The 21297-nt window shown below is 37.2% G+C and overlaps 1 protein-coding gene across 2 annotated transcripts in view; it reads right to left on the bottom strand.

Moving 5' to 3' along the window:
• LOC124156328 (protein slowmo) overlaps positions 1-21297 on the bottom strand; it is a 30254-nt gene that overhangs the window by 3143 nt on the left and 5814 nt on the right. Inside the window, exons 1-2 of one of the 2 annotated variants that reach the window (XM_046530816.1) lie at positions 19528-19725; positions 1931-2017 (exon numbers count right to left, since the gene is read on the bottom strand). In XM_046530816.1, coding sequence (XP_046386772.1) covers positions 1931-2017; positions 19528-19710 — 270 coding nt within the window. In that variant the 5' untranslated portion in view covers positions 19711-19725. Of the gene's footprint in view, positions 1-1930; positions 2018-19527; positions 19726-21297 lie in introns of those variants that run through there. The other variant, XM_046530815.1, reaches the window with a different exon arrangement.

Raw genomic sequence — 21297 nt, 5'->3', positions numbered from 1 at the left:
GCTGGGAACCTGATTTATTCCAAAATTTTCAACCATTAATTAAGTTCAAGAGAGAAGAAGGACTTTAAAAGCACCATTGATATAAAAAAAATCCCAATAAAATCATACTAAAACAACTACCACTAGTATGAAAACAATGTCAAAAATTGATTTCCAAGAAGATCTAAAATGTTTATGGCAGAGCAGTTTTTATCTAACCATTCTTGATGCTATAAAGGCATGTGTCCAATGACAATAATCATAAAACTTGATTATTGAAAATGCCTCATCCACAGATACAAAAAATACTAGACAATTTACATCTTATCTTCAATAGTTAAGGAATTAGAGGGGAAAGGTGAAATGAATATGTGAACATAGGGTATAGAACCATCTGTCAAGAAGATATTCTCCAAAGGAATGAAATTGATACAAGTATTTTAAAGGTACAATTAGCAACTGCAGAGGTATCGCAAAAAAAGAAATTTAGGTATAAAAATTATAGTTTTAGCAGCATTAAAAAGTAAAAATAACTTTATAATTTTTCTTAGAGAATATTTTTCCAATGTTGTAAGAAATTATGGGACAAACATACTTTCAACACGTTTTTCCTTAATTTTGTTCCCATATTGAAATTTATATCCAACAAGCTTTAAATTTGGCAATTAAACAGGAAAAAAATCATTTTTGTTACTTAAAGAGATAAATTTCACTATCCTTATTGAATTATACGTCCTTACATCTTTCATAATAACTACAAGTAAATGTGATACTATGTTTGCATTGCCAATGGTCAGTAGGTAAGGAGTTCAAACCCCATGGTCACAGCACAAATATGCACCACTTCCAGGAATAATTAGCTGGCGTAAAAAACACCTCCAATTAGCACTGGTGATAAAATGGCTGTAATAATTGTACTCCTGTGACAGTCAAGTTCATTTGGGGACAGCCAAAACCAAAGGAATAGCTTTTTATTTCAATCCTGCTGTCTTGAATAGACTTCATAATTTTTGGGTAAAATGCTCCCTTGTTTTATAAAAAAATTTCAGGCTTAAAAAAATATAAAAATTCAAAGGATAAATGAAGTTGATATGCAAATAATACATTTACTTCCGGAAATATTGATACCAATGTGGATATTTGCAATGGATATTCAATGCAGTACCTTGCTTGTAAATTGAGCACCATCTTTCTTTCATGGCTTGCATGTATGCACAAAGTTCTCTCGCAATTTAAACACAACAAAAATCATGAGCAGCTCTTGTCAGTATGTGAGGCTACTGGAAGTAATATCACCATTACTCTGTCAATTAAATTTACTTCAAAAAATAATGCCTTGAAAAGGATTTAGCTCTACAACTTAGCCTCGTTGAATGAACTTATATGATCCAATGAGCCTATTAGTGGAAGGAGTAAGATATGACTACTCTTACTGGGACCAACCCCACAAATAAGCCAGGGTGGGGGTTTGAGGGAAGGTTTTGCTCCTAAGCAGGATTGAAGAAGGAGATAACTACCTCCCACACAAATAACAGAGGTTGTGGCTCTGCAAATTTGCATACTTGTTTACAACTTCATCCATAGCAACTCTGCTCTAATAAAGGTTTTTCCAGGACTTTGTCCATCCCACAATTTGGGGGTTTGCTGCACACCCATCCTATAGAATAGACACCATTTTTTTACCCTTGCATTCGCAGCTACAACAAGCATGCTTTCCATGTCCCATTAAATTCTAGAAAGTTAGTAGATGAATTTACTTCATAAATCTCAGTTAAACGTAATTATGTACTCTATTTATGCAAAATAATCTAAAAGGATGTAAAGCTGGATATACATTACGGCCTAATGCAGACATAAAACCAACCCACTCATCCCCAAAACTGTCCAAATTTTACACAATACAATTACGAGAGATTAAAGAGATAATTAAATGGACCTAATTGTTACTTACATTTCTTGTCTTTAGCGTCATCTGGCGTGATCCAGGGTCAACTTCGGAGTGTTCACTAGCATAGCAGACATTAGCAGTACCTATAAGCTGTTGCCAGAGAAAAAAGGTTAAAATTAGATTCTCAACTATAACCAGAAAATCCTTAAGTGGTGATTAATTGAGGTAATCATTACAACCAATTACCAATAAACCACAGGCATATATCCACAATATTACCTTAAAAAGTCTAAGTACATTATGGCCGAATTAAAGATAAATTAATTGTAATATTTTAATTAACCTTTATTCCTTAATAAATATTATTTTTTTAAATGAATTTTATTAATGAAAATACAAAGAAAATTTATTTTTTGTAAGAAATGGACTACTTCAGTATATGGCAACTTCACAAGTTCAAAACAGTGGACACCAAATAAGAGCCAGAAGAGCAAAATAACATGAGAAAAATTGCCAATATTTCAGGTTGGACACAGTCAACGAATGTACCTACTTAGAAAGTAGCAGAGTTAAAATAAAATGATTTCCATCATGCCCAAAAGGCAAGAGTGAATGGAAATGATTATACAAAAATACTGTTATTAGCATTGAAGAAATTCCATTTGGTACAAAATAGCTTTTAGCAAATTCATTAGCAAGGCATTATGGGGGTGTGAAGCACAAGTCAACCATTTTCTGGAAAAATTGAGGACGAATACAATTTTTGGGAGAATTAAACAATATTTAAAAGAAACATGAAAAATATTTAAAGAACTTGACTTATCCCCAGTAAATTTACATACAGGGCAGAAAATAACAAGTACTAACAAAAACTAAAAATGTTTAGAGAAGTAAACCAGGGCATAGGAGGGACACAGTTTAAAATTTAAGTCACGGTCAAGCAGAAGTACGTACACGATTCTTAACTTGTGCTTCACACCCTCTTTATTCCTTGCAGATGAGTTTGCGAATACCTATTCTATACTAAAAAGATGAGCCCGCTTTCAGACGCTCTGACTTTTCTCCGGGCGCCGAGGACGGCACATAAAATAACCATGGGCCTAATTGAGTCCCTTCAGAGTTCAGACGTATCAACCCACGCAGTACAAGACTCCGCGCAGTGTACGCCAGTCATGATCATCGCGGCGACTAGCCGGCGCGGCGCTATTTTCCGTACAAATGAACATGGGCTCGATGACGTATCGGCGATTTTTCACAACGCGTTGTTGAGCACACGGATTTCGCCGTGGACGGCGAAAAGAGGCCTCGTTGAAATTTACCTAACGGTAGGAATTTTTGATTTCGGGGAGGGTAGCAATGAGACGACGTCAATGGTATGATGGGCACCCCTGCAGCTAAGCATCGACGAACAACCGCACAAGACCACGATACAATAAAGAAAAATGTGTGCAACAAAATGACCCTGAAAACAAGATATATGCAGTAATTCTTTTGCTCAAAGTGTTCAAAGAAAAGCCGTATGGAGAAGCTATTCCCCTACCTTGGTAATTCTTATGAGACTACAGCCCGTAAGAATCGTCGGTATTCCTTCAAAAACGTTCCCGAGAAATTGGGGTGGTAATAACAATAAATGACGATGCCCATCACGCTTCGAAATGATGGAAATTTAAGATAGCAAATGAAAGCTAACAGGCAACACCCGGAAAAGGAAGAAATCTAGAAAGCTTGAAGACAAAAAAAAGATACGGAACAATAACATTAACAACAGTGAGATACGGAAGAAGAAAACCACGCACTATTGAAGCAGTGCATAAAGAAAGAAGGTAATATCCATGGGAAATGCATAAAATTCATACACCAATCTAATAAATAGGTAATCCATAGGAGGAAATTACTCAAATCTTGAGCATAAAAACTAAAACGGACAGGGATGGCCCGTCATGATTATTTCGTTACGTCTGACCATTTATCAAGGCATGGAAACTTGTCTTCTAGTAAAGTGATAATTTACTTTTATCAGTTTCTTTCCGGTTTCAGAGGGGAGAAAGTAGAGTATTGATAATAAATTACGTCAGAAGGAACTTGCCATCAATGAGAGATGCCTTTCTTAACCAGCAAAAAATCTTCAGGAAATAAAAAACTTATCAGAAGTTGAAACTTGATAGTTAGTAAAAGAAGGTGCACGAGAGAATGAAGATATCAATTTACAAAAAATTACTATTCGGAGCGGTTAGTGAAGCTTAATGCTAATGGTTAACATGTATGGTTTTCCATTAACCACTCGGTTCTGTTCACATGAAAAATGTTATGGGATCACAACCCTATTTATTGAAGAACACTAAAAACAATCACATATGAATCATACCCGAACTAGGGCAAAGAACAGTGAACAGTTGAGAAAACGGAGGGAACAGTTGACAAAAATTCAGGCGGCTGCCGATCCTCTGGTATATTTACGGGTCCCAAAATGGAAAATATATGAGCGTAAAAAAACAGCAACACAATGCGAAATATTTAGGTATCCCTACGGATAAATTATAACTTAGTACCTGGAACTAAAAAAACAAAACGTGCCACCTTTATTCTCGATGAATATTCAAGGTCTCTCAAAGATTCATTCCATGCTGTTTATACTACATATTTGAAGTTATATCAGAAATTTTCCAGGCAATTTTATGCTGGCACTTCCACTTACTCAAAAAATGAAACACTAAAACTTCGTAATAGTGTAGCTAATACATTTCGCCAACTAAGCCAGGAAGTAAAAATCACCATGATAGGAGTCGCAGCAAGTGAATATTTCTGAAATCTGAAGCATAGAATCCTTCAGACATTTTTTAATATTCTGCATACAAAACAATTTTAAAAATCTTAACAAAGCAAGTAAGATAGTTCCTAGAGTAGCTGATACGACACGCTGGTATCGGTGACTGCTCTCGTAATGAGGCGCGAAACGGTTTTGGTTAGGAGCGCAAAGTCCACGTTTTTATCTCTCGCAAAGTGACGGGGAACAGCGATAAGTCAGGAATGAATGGGGTTAACTTTTGGAACACAGTCCCCTATGTCCATTCCACGGCAGTTGCCCAACGGTGATAAGGTTCAGGTTAACACAGATTAATTATTGACAAAGACGATGCAGAAAAGTAAGATGTGTCAAAGGATATTTTTCTTAGCTGTCCGTAAAAATCAATCACTTTCAGTACAGACGAGTAAACCTGATGTTTCTCATTACCATTATAGCCTACCATTCAAGAGAAATAAATCCGGTATACTATCAACTTAAACATTTTCTAAACAAAAGAAATCTTTAGTCCAGCAAGACGACGAAAAACACCATGAAAAGGAATATTCGTACTCATCATCCCCATAATTGTCGGGTAAATTAGCGAAAAAGGAAACAGTAAAAGCAAAAACGTTATTCCTGACTTAAGCCAAACAAAAAAGACGTTGAATAACAGCAAAAATACAATCATAATAGGTGTAGCTCTCGGAATCCTCGAAACATTTTGACTTTGAAGAATAAAACCAGGAAAATCATTAGATGCAGCCACAATTAAAATAATGGCCACACCTCAAATTTATGAGTGATTTATCCTCGAAGTAATACATTTGAGATTTGAGGTGGATTTGAGGCGCGTAATTATTCCATAAGCTGGGAAATTATTGCAGTGAATACATGAAATACTTTGAAATTCAATTCTGACGTTCATGTCTAAAGCTGGGATACACGGTGAAACGTGGTACTCACCCAGTCTTACTTTTATATAGCGAATGACCTCTTACATTCTCAGGGAATAGGGGATTTTTCAAGATATAACAAAAATATGTTTAGGGGTTGAGCCCGGCAAAGATAGTCTCAAACGGATATAAACTTAAGACCCACCTTAAGACCCTATTAATTTATTTGAGCATGATGAGTTTCTTTGTTGCAACAACATTCTCAAGTGCATCATGTGCAGCTAAGTTTTTCCTTCAATATGTCCTGCTGTGGGAATCTTGCAATGTTTCATTTAACTAATGTTAATAACTTCCGCCACTTCGCGCCACATATCATAAAATGAGATGGTACGTAATAATTTGAGAGGGACGGCACGAATGTCAAGTCGTTGGTTTCCCTGCAGTCGACACCTATTAAAAAATTCAAGCCTAAGTAAGAAATATGGACAGCTGTAACAGAAAATACGTCACTTTCTGAATCTGAATGGACCGAGTCAACGTGTAAACCTGATGGTCATTTTTCACAAGAAGGAAAGGAGTTGAAATTCTACGAAGTAAACGCGGTAATATCACAATATACACATAGTAAAATTTATCTGTTCCACAAGGTACGAACTGCAGCACTAAATTAAGTCGAGTACTTCGTAGACGCTGATCATCGCTAGATGCAATGGTCATCGATCATCAGTCAACCAGAGCGCTGCGAAAGTAAATAACTCAATCATACAAAGGAATAACCGAATGGGCTCAGATAAAAAAACCGTTCATTAGTCCCTCGAGATTCCTCACTCCGAACCTGGGAAAGTAGACCTATCCCAACCAAAATTTGATCTCAGTTCTATGAGGCTTTCCAATCAACCCTAGTATAATGATTCAACGTAAGTACACCCATATGATCCACTTCGGTGCGTATGAACCATTCTGGCTTCGAGCAAAAAGCGAATGATAACCGAAATTACACGACACAAACATTTAAAAAATCAGGAGGATTGGAATGGATAAGTCTAAAGCCACTAAGTATATGAGGGAAATACGCAAGTTACTATGAAGATAGGACGGATAATTATTTAATGAGTCACTAAGAATTGCATTGAATATGTGTATGAAATCGACCAAGTTGATCTTCGGCTACGAAAAGAATCAGAAAAATATAGTTCGACAGAAAAAAAATGGTGCGTTTAAATGAAATTTAGAATCGTATTCGATTTTGTTACGTCTATTAAATTAAAAGTTGCAAAGGCACTCACTCCTATCATCAAATATAAATTTCAGCTAATTTAAAGGTAAAACGATTCGTCTCCAATCGATGAGAAAAATGATGATGGAAAAACTTCTTAAGAATTCATGAATGAAAGATAAGCGAAGGCGTCCTACTCAAATTGACAACACATCACCAATGATTTCGTGAACCGATTTTGAATCTTTTCGATATGATAATCCGTAAGTCGTAATAGATAGAGTATCTACTGAATTTCGGACTCTAAATAAAATAACTAAGAATGCGCAAACTATCACTGCCAGAGGAAAAATGTAAAACTAAAAATAAATAATCCAAAGGCATAATTTAGACGTGAATAGGCGGGAAACAAAAGGAATTACACCAATTATTTCGGACGATGAACATATGCAAAACAGTCTGATATGCATTAAACTTGTACTAAGAGTAAATAAATTAGTGCGTGTGATAACTCTGGTAAAACTGTATGAATGAAATGACAGAAAAACTTCCAAAGAGAATGCGGATATTTTCAAATGGCAGTTGCTGAGTAATTAACCAACCATCACGTGAATACTCTCAGGCTGCATATTGGCAACCTTAACACCTAACGATTGACTAATCAATTGAATGGATACGTCATGTCCCACTTTTAATCACATTTCCCACAATTATTGCGAAATTCTACCCCACACGGTACCAAGTCTAGCTACGAGATGTGAAAAACAATTGATGATGACGAAGGCTGGCGATTTTCACGTCAACTCCAACGCATCGTAACCCATGCGAAACGGAACCCTTACCACGGCTAATTTCACTCAATATAAGCGCTTTGCTACGACCGCTTGCGAACAAGAAATTCATAACTATTCTGGGTAAGATTAACGCCTTGATTAATCAGGCTGCGAATAACATAAAACCATACACACCTTTCCGCCGGCTAAGCAGTCTTAAGTTTTGTTGAGATCACCCCAAAATGTTTTCATAAAGTATTACAATGTAACTAGGGATGTTGACCGTCTCAAACCTCCTCAAATTGAACACATTTGAGGTTGCTTTTAAGGGTATAATATAGAGGAAAATTGCAGTTTCGCAAAATTCAAATTTAATTTAGTTTTTAGTATAATGACCCATGACGAAAACTAAAGGAATCGTGGCATGAAAAAATTTGGAACGCGTAAGATTTTAAGTACGAGTTCTCTATCACCGGAATTTGAAAGAGACAATTCACATGCAATGCTAAGCTTTTTTCAATATTTTACCGTATGAAATCTCAGGGACTGTTTTCAGAGTTACTACAACATTTACTTATGAATACTAGAAGCAATAAACTGGTGATAGCAGTGTAATTTTGCCCCTTCTAGGTTACGATTAGCATTCCATTCGCTAAGTTACAAATAAATCGAAATTGCTCACGAAAAACCCGCAAATAATTATATAAAAGTATTTAATTAACAACGGTTCCACGTAGTCTGCAAGATAAAGAATTTAAGAGGCAATGAGCCAGCCTAAATAGTAATGTTATTGGCGAGAAATAAGATAGATGCGCCAAAATGAAAGCCAAAATGTTAACACGAATGTCTAAATGCACACGACAATATTCAATTTATATACATTTCGTAATAACCTACATTTCACATTGTCCATGATTACCGTTACATAAAAGTATAAACAATTTATGGCTACTCACTTTTTAAGGATCTAAAAATCTGAACACAGTCATTCATTTTTTCACCGGCAATTCTACACTAATATCTAAAACCGTAATTTTTTTGGCTGGCTTTTATCTAAGTCATAGTAATTAACGGTTACTAAAAGTGCAACTGCTGACGTGAATGCCAGAGATACGAAATGTAGGAGTAAATAACCTGACGATTTGAGAAACCTTAGCTATAATTGCAGTACCTAAAGGTGGCATCGCTAGTAACATGACTAATTCCTTTGCTTATTAATATCATTTATTTATGACATTTGCTACACACGCGAATATCATCTGTGTAATCCAAAATTCTTGCTGAAATAAAGTAAACTTACATGACGACGAAAATACCTTTTTTTTTTAATAATACAATATCCTTGTCTACATCGAAAATAACTTATCACTGTGACAATCATAAAAAAAATAAGTAGAATTAAGCATTGGCAATCGGCAAGAAAAATATATAAATAAACTAGGGGAATACAGGGGCTTAATAGCTTAATAACCGATTAATAGCTCTCTCCTCTCCGTAACTAAGAGCGCGAAATTGATATTAATGTCGCTTAATTAAACATTGATTGGTATTACCGTCCGCTAAATATTTTAAAAAGTATTGAAGAGCATTTGAGCATGAAAAATAAGAAGAGGACGAGTTGAAAGCATCTCAAAAGGTGAGCGGAGTTTCATAAGTATGTGCGTCACAACTCACAGTTCAAATCAATACACGACGCGGCGAACGCCTCACGCACCAATCCGTGAACGCCGAACAAAACAATATTACGAACTCATAATAGCACCAACAAATGAATGTCAGCCAATTTATTCTACGAAGCTAACTTTTGCGGCAACCTAAGAATTGCACACATGTGATGACAATTAAGAAATATCAGGCATTCTTACGCAAAGTGATGAATTCGATAGCATACGGCCAAGTAAGATTTAACATTCTGGAGACTGAATTGGTTTCATGAACTTGAGGAAAAGGTGTAAATTACATAAACCATTCGCATAGTGATAAAATATAACTTATTTAGTGACTAAGGAATGGGAAGTCTGCTTAGCAGCATGACGTTAATATTACGGTTCGAAGATTTCAAACGCTTTCAAAATTTTATAAAGGAAAATCTTCACCTTTTCCCCAACAAAGACTCGAAAATTGCCTCCGAAATTTCATCAAAGTTAAAGAATAAAAGAAATTACAAAAAAGGAGTAGTTTGCAGTAAATTAATGAAGACAAGGTAAATAAAATCCAAAAGAAATGGGCAAATTTTCAATGCGAGGAATTAATTCCAACATGCGTTTGATAGCGATTAATGTGTGTACCGAATGAATTCCATTAATTCTAATTCAGGATAATGGTGTAACATTAAATTAGCAAGTAGTCAACAGTGACCTTAGCAACTGAAATCCATGACGTTCACCACCGCCACCCTAATAAAAGCCATTTAAGTGTTAAGATGCAAATAAGCATAAAATTTATAAAAAGATGAAGGGCAGGTTCATTCTGGGCAGAAAACTTCCAATACTCAAAAAATACTCAACCATAGTTATCAATAACAATATGCTTCCGAAATGATTCCCTACACATGAGCTTTATCAGTTTTTTAATGTCCAGAACACACCTGACCTTGGATGCCCGCGATATGCAGGATAAGACTGATAGACTTTTGAACTGATTCAATTTGATTAACGTTTAAAATCACATATTACATCACCATTTAAAGACACGTTCGTCAAGGCGGGAGAAGTAGATGTGGGAATGACTTCCACGCCAGAATCCTACGGTTAAAACGAGAGATGAAGCTAACAATACCCACGGCCAGAAATAGGAAAAAAATATACGTCACTTAAGGCATGTTGAGAGGGGAAAAAATGAAACATAACCCTATCTCGGTGGGGTTGCTGCCCTAATACACTTCGTCATTTCGTCGTCCGGTGAAGTCGCGTTCAAAGAGAAACTTTTCACTAGTGGATTCCTATCTTATTGCGATGGCATTGAAATCAGATAAGCATAAAAACGTCATAGTTGCAGCTGAAATGGTGATTCATTTAATGGTGCAACGGGATCTAGCGATGGATATGAATAATTCCGAGTTAGCACGCGTCAACAACTCATACAATTCAACACCGGCTCAAGAGACCTGTAGGGGCTTTCTCTAACTCGATAGCAAGTCTTATCGACGTTGCTGCGTCGTTAGCTTATCGAAAATCTTCACTAACGACAATTGGTTTTCTCTACGCTCGCTTAACGATATTTTCTCGATAGCACTAACGAAAAATGCCGATAGCTTATCCGGGGACTCGGGAGCCCGTCTTAAGCTTATCGACGCCCGCTATAATGTTTTTAGGTATTGGTTGCTCAGTGCGTGGCAAAGTTATAATTCTGCTACCACAAAGCGATAAAGGTATTTTTACTTGAAAAATTATAGATACACTTTTGCAAAGGAGATGGAAAGCATTAAAACGTTTTGCAGCAATCAATGATTATAAAAAGTGGCAACAGAGACATTAGTTTTTGCGGGGGAGTGAACATGTTGTTTGAAGTAGATTTAAGAAAGTTATTTACCTTGTGAAAATAATATTTACACATTCCAATTATAGTGCTCCGATTATTTTCAGTCGGTAGTTTATTTAGGCTCGATTGATGGGTCTTAACTTTTTAGGTAGGGATCTAACCACATTTTGAGGAGAGAGCAAATGTAATTAAGCATCTAGTGCAGAGAAGACGACTTAGGAATGTTCAGAATACTAATTTTCGCCGGATTTTTAATTCAAAACAACCTTTTGAAAAACCCCCAATGTGGCCGTAACACTGACGGATTTTTTGACGCCTGTTTTTGGCTGGCTAAAGCCACCGTTCACGAAAATAATTACGGTTTCCCTCATTTACTCAGAACTCATTAGTCGTCACTTTTAACTTTTGCAATGCTGTTAAACTAAGTCCCAACGAAAAATATGCCTGCGTTTTGATGGGTACATGCATACACTTATTTTAGTATCATTTTCAGCTACTGATTGCAGTGATTTCCTATGCCTAATTGTGGCTACCAACGACAAACCTATGCTACGCTTTGCTTTTGTGTGAATTTAATCAGTAATTCGATGCCTCAACATGGTGGGCGACTATGAAAATATTTACATTACTTCCTTAAATGCAAATTTTTTTCTATGTTTACTATATCGTGCTTATCTTCGCTTTGCGTAGAATATAATTATAAGTAATAACAGCACCAACAACATTAACACTTCCGTAATCTTGACTCAAGAAATTGACACTAAAAAGCGTTAAGTATATGACACGAGTTCACAATCACAGCACTCACGATGATTCCTTCCATGACATCCGTGTAATCTCGGTATTTGTTATCAACGAATTGATTTCAAGCATCTCAAAATATGATGAAAGCGTCAATAAGTTTTTCTAATTGAATAACTACCACTGTGGAAGTTGTGGACTTAAAGCGGAAATAAGGCAAACGATGTAAACAAGCCGTGGCTGAAGATACACTCCGAAATTTACGTTGTTACAATACTAATAAAAATAATTTTGTTACTATTATAATCACGAGAGTGAAATTATTATAGGCGTAGGTGAACGAGTAAGTAGCAGAGAAAGTCCTCTTCAAGATAATTTTACTTGAACATTACGATACATAGTGCACCAAAAGTAGCCGATATTCTTCTATCGACGACTGTTAAATCCTTGAATATACACGCTTATTTACACTAGTTTCCCCCTTATTTTATTTTTTTCTTCATGGAAATATATTACGACACATCATAAAAACAGTAAATGAATCCACTACTAAAATAATACTCATCAGTTTTCTCCATCATTTATTATTCTTTTCCAAATCGACCGATGCGTTCTTTAGCAGCTTCTTGTTTATTTATCGTTTATTAGTTACCGTAGTTAGGCACTGCTTCTTAATGCTACCGAACGAATAAATCTAGGCATGTGATTGGTTGAAAATTCTAGCCTCACTCGCAGGCGCCGACGGTGTATTGTTTGCTATCGACGAGCCGTGGTCTTGTTTTGCAACGACGAGCTGTCGTTAAGGTGAGATACAGAAACACACTTTCGATAAGAGGGTGTCGTTGCAAGAGAGGACTTTCGTTAACAACCCGTTAACAACAAAACGTTAACGAGTTAGAGAAAGCCCCTACTGGGGCGGAATTCTGTACACCGTACCGACGATTGTCGGTGTCGGTAAGCCGGTCCTACCGATAAGTCTCGGTACGAGCGATTCAGGAGACACGTTTTACCGACGATTGTCGTTATCCCACCGACAGTTGTCGGTAAACCCGTCGGTACATACCGACGATTTCAAAACGCTCGGTAGGACCTACCGACAAATTTTTAGCAACATGGCGGACTTTTGTTTACACTTTTCGGCCTAAGCTGACGATTTTAAATCATAATCTACGACGCTAGATCCGTGGAAGCACTCTAATTGTATGTTATTTATAATAAAAATGATTGATTAAACACTTGAAACGTAAAATTTACATAGTGGGAGCAGTATTTAACTTTATCAATGTTACACGTATATTACATTGCGTTCCAATAGCGTAAGGTATTTTACATTATAAATATTCCGTAATTTTAAGTATGTAACGTATTGCTATTTGCTTTTAAATTACTCACAACAAGACACGATAGGTATCTATTGTTGATTCGTAAAGTTTGGATCCGAAATTAATTTATATTTTCAATAAAAACGAATGCCTATTGATGCACTTTCAATGAAATATATACGTGGACATTTCGTTCACTTTCATATTACCTTCAATACCCTATGTGAGCATCTGAGAATGGGGTTTATAATGAAAATAACTCTCCTACCTTCGTAAGTACTCTTGAGAGCATCATACAGCAACGACGAAATAGAAAAAGCATATTGCTACTATATATTAGAAGAATATAAATGGCATCACTTAACTCCTCTCACTGACGTCGCGACGCGTCGTTACCGGTGCACAAAACTTCCCGTATAAAATTAATGCTGAATTTACTTCACCATACTAACCAAACACCGTACGGGACTTCAAGATAGATTTTCATTATTACTATAAGAGCACTGAGTAGGTACGTACCGTGTATTCCATCGGTAGAAAGGGGCAAATAAAAAGAATGATTGCACGAAACAAGGAAACATTTAATGAATTATTCATCATAAAACTACAAAAATTTCATTTCAACACGAGAAAACCTTCATACTTTCAACGGTATATCACAAATTAACACTGATCAACCATATTTAGTCAAAGTCATATCAACGCAAAGTTTGAAATAACACACAAATGGTATCAAAATGCAAAAGTTAACACTTCCAAATAGATAGCGAATAGTATGTCACTCAAGTTCACAATCACAACACTTGACGCGATGATACTGATGATACCTTCCGTGACATCCGCGGAATCTCGGTGTTTTTCTCAACGAATGTATTTTAAATAGCCCAAAATGTGAATTCAAGCGACAAAAATGTTTTCTAATTAAATAATTACCCTCGTGGAAGTATCGGACTTACGGCGAACAATGAGGCCAGCGATGTAAACAAGCCGTGGCTCAAGATGAAGGTACATTGTTACAATACTAATAAAAATAATTTCGTCACTGCTAATCGCAAGAATACGATTATAATAAGCGTAGGTGAACAATTATGTAGCAGATAAAGTCCTCTTCAAGACAATTATACTTGAAAATTCCAATACATTGAGCACCATATGTTGCCGGTGTTCTTCTATCAACGACCGTTGAATCCTTGAATATAAAGGCTTTTTTACTTGGGCTAGAAAAAATCCGATGGTAAATACAGCAAAATCTCGGAATACAAGCCACATCGCACCAACGGGAGTAAGAAATTGTGTTCGCAGAGTGATTAAACATCGTAAATATCTCACAAAGCAGTGATCAACTCTTTTTAACTTCTTCGCGGGCTGACGAATAACAAATGGCGTTTTCGGAGCTTCATTTGTTTAATGCAAATAAAGGAGAAATATGATTGGTCGAGGCGCCTAGCCTCGCGTGCGGGTGCCACTTTCGTACCGACAAAAGCATTACGTCACGAATTTGTCGGTTGCACCGACAATCTGTCGGTAGCGGCGCTTTGTGAATCACATTTCTATCGGTGCTACCGACGATCGTCGGTGTCGGTAGCTACCGACGATCGTCGGTAGCACCGATAGAAATGTGATTCACAAAGCGCCGCTACCGACAGATTGTCGGTGCAACCGACAAATTCGTGACGTAATGCTTTTGTCGGTACGAAAGTGGCACCCGCACAGGAGGCTAGGCGCCTCGACCAATCATATTTCACCTTTGTTTGCATTAAACAAATGAGGCTCCGAAAACGCCATCTGTTATTCGTCAGCCCGCGAAGAAGTTAAAAAGAGTTGATCACTGCTTTGTGAGATATTTACGATGTTTAATCACTCTGCGAACACAATTTCTTACTCCCGTTGGTGCGATGTGGCTTGTATTCCGAGATTTTGCTGTATTTACCATTGGATTTTTTTCTAGCCCAAGTAAAAAAGCCTTTATATTCAAGGATTCAACGGTCGTTGATAGAAGAACACCGGCAACATTTGGTGCTCAATGTATTGGAATTTTCAAGTATAATTGTCTTGAAGAGGACTTTGTCTGCTACATAATTGTTCACCTACGCTTATTATAATTGTATTCTTGGGATTAGCAGTGACGAAATTATTTTTATTAGTATTGTAACAATGTACCTTCATCTTGAGCCACGGCTTATTTACATCGTTTGCCTCATTGTTCGCCGTAAGTCCGATACTTCCACAAGGGTAATTATTTTATTAGAAAACATTTTTGTCGCTTGAATTCATATTTTGGGCTATTTAAAATACATTCGTTGAGAAAAACACCGAGATTCCGCGGATGTCACGGAAGGTATCATCAGTATCATCGCGTCAAGTGTAGTGAATGTGAACTTGAGTGGCATACTTTACGCTATCTATTTGGAAGTGTTAACTTTTGCATTTTGATACCATTTGTGTGTTATTTCAAACTTTGCGTTGATATGACTTTGACTAAATATGGTTGATCAGTGTTAATTTGTGATATACCGTTGAAAGTATGAAGGTTTTCTCGTGTTGAAATGAAATTTTTGTAGTTTTATGATGAATAATTCATTAAATGTTTCCTTGTTTCGTGCAATCATTCTTTTTATTTGCCCCTTTCTACCGATGGAATACACGGTACGTACCTACTCAGTGCTCTTATAGTAATAATGAAAATCTATCTTGAAGTCCCGTACGGTGTTTGGTTAGTATGGTGAAGTAAATTCAGCATTAATTTTACGGGAAGGTTTGTGCACCGGTAACGACGTCAAAGAGTGTGAGGAGTTAAGTGATGCCATTTGCATTCCTTTAAAACATGGTAGGAATATGCTTTTTCTATTTTGTCGTTGCTGTCTGATGCTCTCAAGATAACTTACGAAGGTAGGAGAGTTATTTTCATTATAAACCCCATTCTCAGATGCTCACATAGGGTATTGAAGTTAATATGAAAGTGAACGAAATGTCCACGTATGTATTTCATTGAAAGTGCATCAATAGGCATTCGTTTTTATTGAAAATATAAATTAATTTCGGATCCAAACTTTACGAATCAACAATAGATATCTACCTATCGTGTCTTGTTGTGAGTAATTTAAAAGCAAAGCAATACGTTACATACTTAAAATTACGGAATATTTATAATGTAAAATACCTTACGCTATTGGAACACATAATTTAATATACGTGTAACAGTGGCAAGGTTAAATGCTGCTTCCACTGCGTAAATTTTACGTTTAAAATGTTTAATCAATCATTTTTATTATAAATAACATACAATTAGAGCGCTTCCACGGATCTAGCGTCGTAGGTTATGATTTAAAATCGTCAGCTTAGGCCGAAAAGTGTAAACAAAAGTCCGCCATGTTGCTAAAAATTTGTCGGTAGGTCCTACCGAGCGTTTTGAAATCGTCGGTATGTACCGACGGGTTTACCGACAACTGTCGATGGGATAACGACAATCGTCGGTAAAACGTGTCTCCTGAATCGCTCGTACCGAGACTTATCGGTAGGACCGGCTTACCGACACCGACAATCGTCGGTACGGTGTACAGAATTCCGCCCCAGCATTGTATGAATATCTCAACATCAAAATTAGCTTATAGCAGCGCACAAGGTTAGCAACGACGCAGATTTGGATTCCAGTGCAGCCGCGAACCCAAGCAATATTCGCTAGCGACGACAGCGAGAACGAATCAATAGCGTCGGTCACGACGATTAAGTGTGAGGACAACTTTAAGGCTGCCTTTACAACTTGACCAACCAGCCTTTCCCTTGAACATCAAAGACGCACATTCTCTTCTCATAGGTATTTTGTTTAACCCCGTGGAATACCCGAGAAGACTGCCTCATATGTTACTTCATTGCAAAAAAATATTCACGGAAACAACCTCACAGAAGTATTCCCATAAAGGAAGCGGTGAAAGCATCCTAAGCGCAATCAAGGTGCCTTAGCGGTAGAACCGTATTGTCTGATTAAAAAAAACTACTTAAACAAAATTATCCAAGAATAAGGAGATATCTAATCTTAACACGACACGAAAGCACAGCCAGAAAGCGGTTCCTTGTGCGCAAACAAGTCATCAGCGTAGTAGTACCGTTTTTCTTTTTCTCGATTCGAAGTTCTCGATCTATTTCTACCATGGCATCGTCGTGTTGCGCAATATTCCGGTCGTCGCGAAGGAGTCTTTAAGATGCCCCCCCGCACCTTGCCAAAGGATCTGTCCTCTATGAGTGCGATAAGCAGAGGAAACATCGCACACATTTGTAGAGTTACTTAGCTTCAATTATTACTTCTTATGGATTTCGCGCGAGAGATGGGATGGAGGAGTCTCCCTCTTCTGGGTCTCAGTGATGACGCACGAGATGACGTAAAGAACACAACGTAAACAAACCACCCCGAGAAAATCTTTAAGAGGTCGAGAGGCAGGAGAAAAACTGCTAGTATTAAATAATCACTCTTTCACTCGCAAGGAAACAGAATGAAATAGAATACGTATACCAATGAATGAACTCCTAAGTAATGATTGCGCAGCTTGAAAAGTCTAATACCTTCCCATTAAAAATGTAAAATAAAAAAGAAGTGAATGAGAAATTGGTATTCTTTTACTATACAACGCTTTCGATTCTCTGAAGAATATTTACCACTACCAGGAAATCATTCATTACGGTAAGTTTCGATCGTGTAATTGCTTTCAAGCTTTAGGGTCAATGAGCTAGAAGGATTTAATATTAATTCTACTCTCAAATCTTATCGAACTAACAGGGAATAAATGAATGAACAGACGAAACAAATTGGGTTCAAGGGCCTTTAAAAAACAGATAGATAAAAATAGATCAATTTCATGACATCAATGCAAGGATGTGCGGCGAGCTTAAAATGGTAGCTTATCCCAATTCAAAAACCATAACGACAATAGCATTGCGCAGACCTCAACACTACACATCTACTCCAATTAAAAAAATTATTAATAAATAAGCAGAAACGCAGAAAAAACGGAAAGAAACGACGCAGTTCTCCGAAATTTTTTCTCCAGAAGCTGGAGATGCCTCGATATCGCGGGAAAGTCAACAACTACCCACAGAAGATAAGACCGCTTATCGTATAATCATATACGCTCCTAATTTCACTTCGATTTTCAAGGGCACAACTTCTATCGTACAAAGATCGATAGTAAGACTGCTTAGTTTATCCGAAGTCGCTCCAAAGATTAAACTCACGAAGAAAAACATCATTCTAACATTCATAACGATGCATTGCTAGCTAAAATAGGCGACGACCTTGGCACATTAGGCAAGGATTGCTCCCCCAGAACTACGATAGCCATATGATATTATAATATTTTTTAACGATGAATATGGAATGGCACTTATATATTTCCTTAGCATTACTAATTTTCCTAAGGAAATACAATTAGACCAGTCAAGGTTCCAAAAAATACAGCACGAAAAATATAAATTGATTCATCAGAAAATGAACACTATTCCATGAGTTTTGCCGATTTACCTTACCGGCCTCGAAAAAAATTACAATCTTAAGTCGAAAATATTACTTTCCACACCATACTATTTTGTCAGCACTTCAACATCTAGAGTTAGCATAGAATTAAGCAAAGAGAATGATACGCTTGTCTAGAGAAGATTTCACTAGAGATTAACAGAATGGCTTTAAACGCGACGCAATTTCATGGTGAAGGTCAAAGAAACTCATAACACGAGGAGGATATTACATGCAAATATGCGTATACATAAAAACCATTACAGCACAGTTAAAAGGAGCAAAGACAGACAGAGAACACCAGAAAGAGAAGTACCATGCGACAAGGCGGATATTAAATTTTCACTATTATCATGAGCCAGTTAAAAAATGGACCTATAAAATTCATCGAGCGAATATTTGCGCTGTCATTGATAGTTTTTTTTCCGAAAGTTACTTAGTTAAAAACAATAGAAAGATGAAAAGACAAAAACATGCTACCAGCACATCGTACATACTGGCTCAAAATATTATCATAAAAAACTGTGACGACGATTGCGAAGGTATAGCTAGAAAAATCATAAATCAACGCATCAAGCCTTGGATCACATATAAAGGAGATTGAACACCTGTCAAAGGACATGGCCAGCCATTTACAAATAAAACTAACCCCTACCCCGAGGGCTATGTATTTTAAGGAAACCCATTTCATGACTAATTTCAAAGTCTGTGCCTAAAAAAAAAAAACAACACAATGGATCTCATAGTATAGAAGTTTGAATAGAGCAGTAAAACCTTTGGCGATATTCGCGACAAGCTCGATTTCAACCGTCACACCCCTAACGACGCACAGACCTTACGTGAAGCAGCGCTAATTGATAAAAGTAACAAATGATGTTCACACTCAGACAACGAGGGGGCGGATTGGGGTTACAGAGACATTGGAAAGGAGCACAGCGAAAGCTTACAAGGGGCTGAAGCAAAGTCGTACCGCGAGTCTGGAACAGGAACCGAGGGGCACCCCTATACGAACCGACAAAATAATCTAATAAACGGCCTTCGTCCGTGCAACAAACCTCAGGGCTTCTGCATCCGCCGCATGCATTTATTTTGGGAAGTTGTTCTTCATTTGCGCACGAAGCAAGAGCCATTACGCTCAAACGTCCAAGGTTGTCATTTAAGGTTTAGGAATGCCTATTCCTAAATGGCCAACTCGGTCTTAAAATAGAAATATACTCAATATAGGGATCTTAAAACAATACTTCCAAGCCTTTCCTTCAATTTTTATAAGGACAAAATGTGAATGTAAATGAAAGCCACCCTCCATGCGCCCGGATTACATCTAAAACATGGAGCATTAAACACACTATCATATTACAAGAAAACGTATGTTTCAATTAACTCTTGTTCCGATGGACTTCATGGATCAACTGCAATGTTAAACCACCGCATGATTCTCAATTCAAGCCAAAATAAGATTGATTACTTAAAAACCATTTATGAAATAGCTTGGTCTGACTTTATTTTTTTTAAATTGACTGACAGTAATGAGTAATAAGCGCACTCGTCTCTAATATGCATCCTATGATTGATACGAATTGGAAGCGTGAATTCCAATGCGCGACCTCCAACTCCGTCTCGCGACAAGATGGTCTCGTCTTCCCCGACGCGCAAGGAGCAAAGTAAGACCTTAGAAGATGAATCAAAGGATCATCACGAACGCACTTGAAATTTTATTCAAGTCAGGTACAGATCTACTGCCGCGTCTTATCGAATTGAATGGCCTAGACACAGTTATGGCAAGGAACAACACGAAGGACAACGATAGGTAACAGGAAGAAGTCCAGCAGTAAAGAAAAGGCATTTCCCGATGGAGAAGGAAATAGAAGCCGGCGAAGCTGAGGTGTCCCCTACCGCAAGACGGAAACAAGAGGTTTCAAACGGCTGAAGGACCAAGGAAATAAACCAGCAATGCGATGGAGAGAATGTAGATCCATATGACTGTTAAAAGTAAAAAAATACGGTACAATATAAGCATAGCAATCCTGGATGAACATAAAAAGCTGTATACCATACTTATTGTGAGTCATTCATAGTTACGGGGGGGGGGGGGGGGGGGTTAACCATTGAGAAAATCCCCTCATTAGGTTAATTCTCATTCATAGGATAATAACTTAAGAATGAAATTCCAATATTACGGCACGTACCCTGCATTCTCATCCCTGATAATATCGTGAGAAAAAGAAATGCCCCACGAATCTAGGGTCAGACCAGTTCAGATTTTTAGATAGCATTCTAGACGGTTTAGTGGCAGCGTTCCGTCGACATAATACCTTACATCACAACTAATCCCGTTATTATCTCATCGCAAGAATTCAAGACGTCATGCGAGCTCATGAAAGGCTTCTTAAACCTCACCGAGAACCCACGACATGCCATTGAAAGAAATCCTGTGAAATGTCCCCTCATTCTCACTTTCCTAACGATACGATTCACAAAAGTTAGCTAAATAATCACGAATATAGAAAATTGAATAAAAGGATCACGGAAAGGAATACGGGCTTTCCTGGTACAGCGCCAAAATGGTAGGGTAGTTGGATTAAAATATTTAATTATCTCGTAAACTAAGCTTTTCCCTCAACAATAAAGGAACAATTCAGTACACTAAAACCGCAATAATATTCAAAGGCCAGGACCGTTTCAATAAAGCGGGTGAAGGGCAACTGCAAAGACCGAGA

This window comes from Ischnura elegans, chromosome 3, assembly GCF_921293095.1.
Source record: "Ischnura elegans chromosome 3, ioIscEleg1.1, whole genome shotgun sequence".
Classification (NCBI taxonomy): domain Eukaryota; kingdom Metazoa; phylum Arthropoda; class Insecta; order Odonata; family Coenagrionidae; genus Ischnura; species Ischnura elegans.
This window is presented reverse-complemented; position numbering and strand designations above follow the sequence as displayed.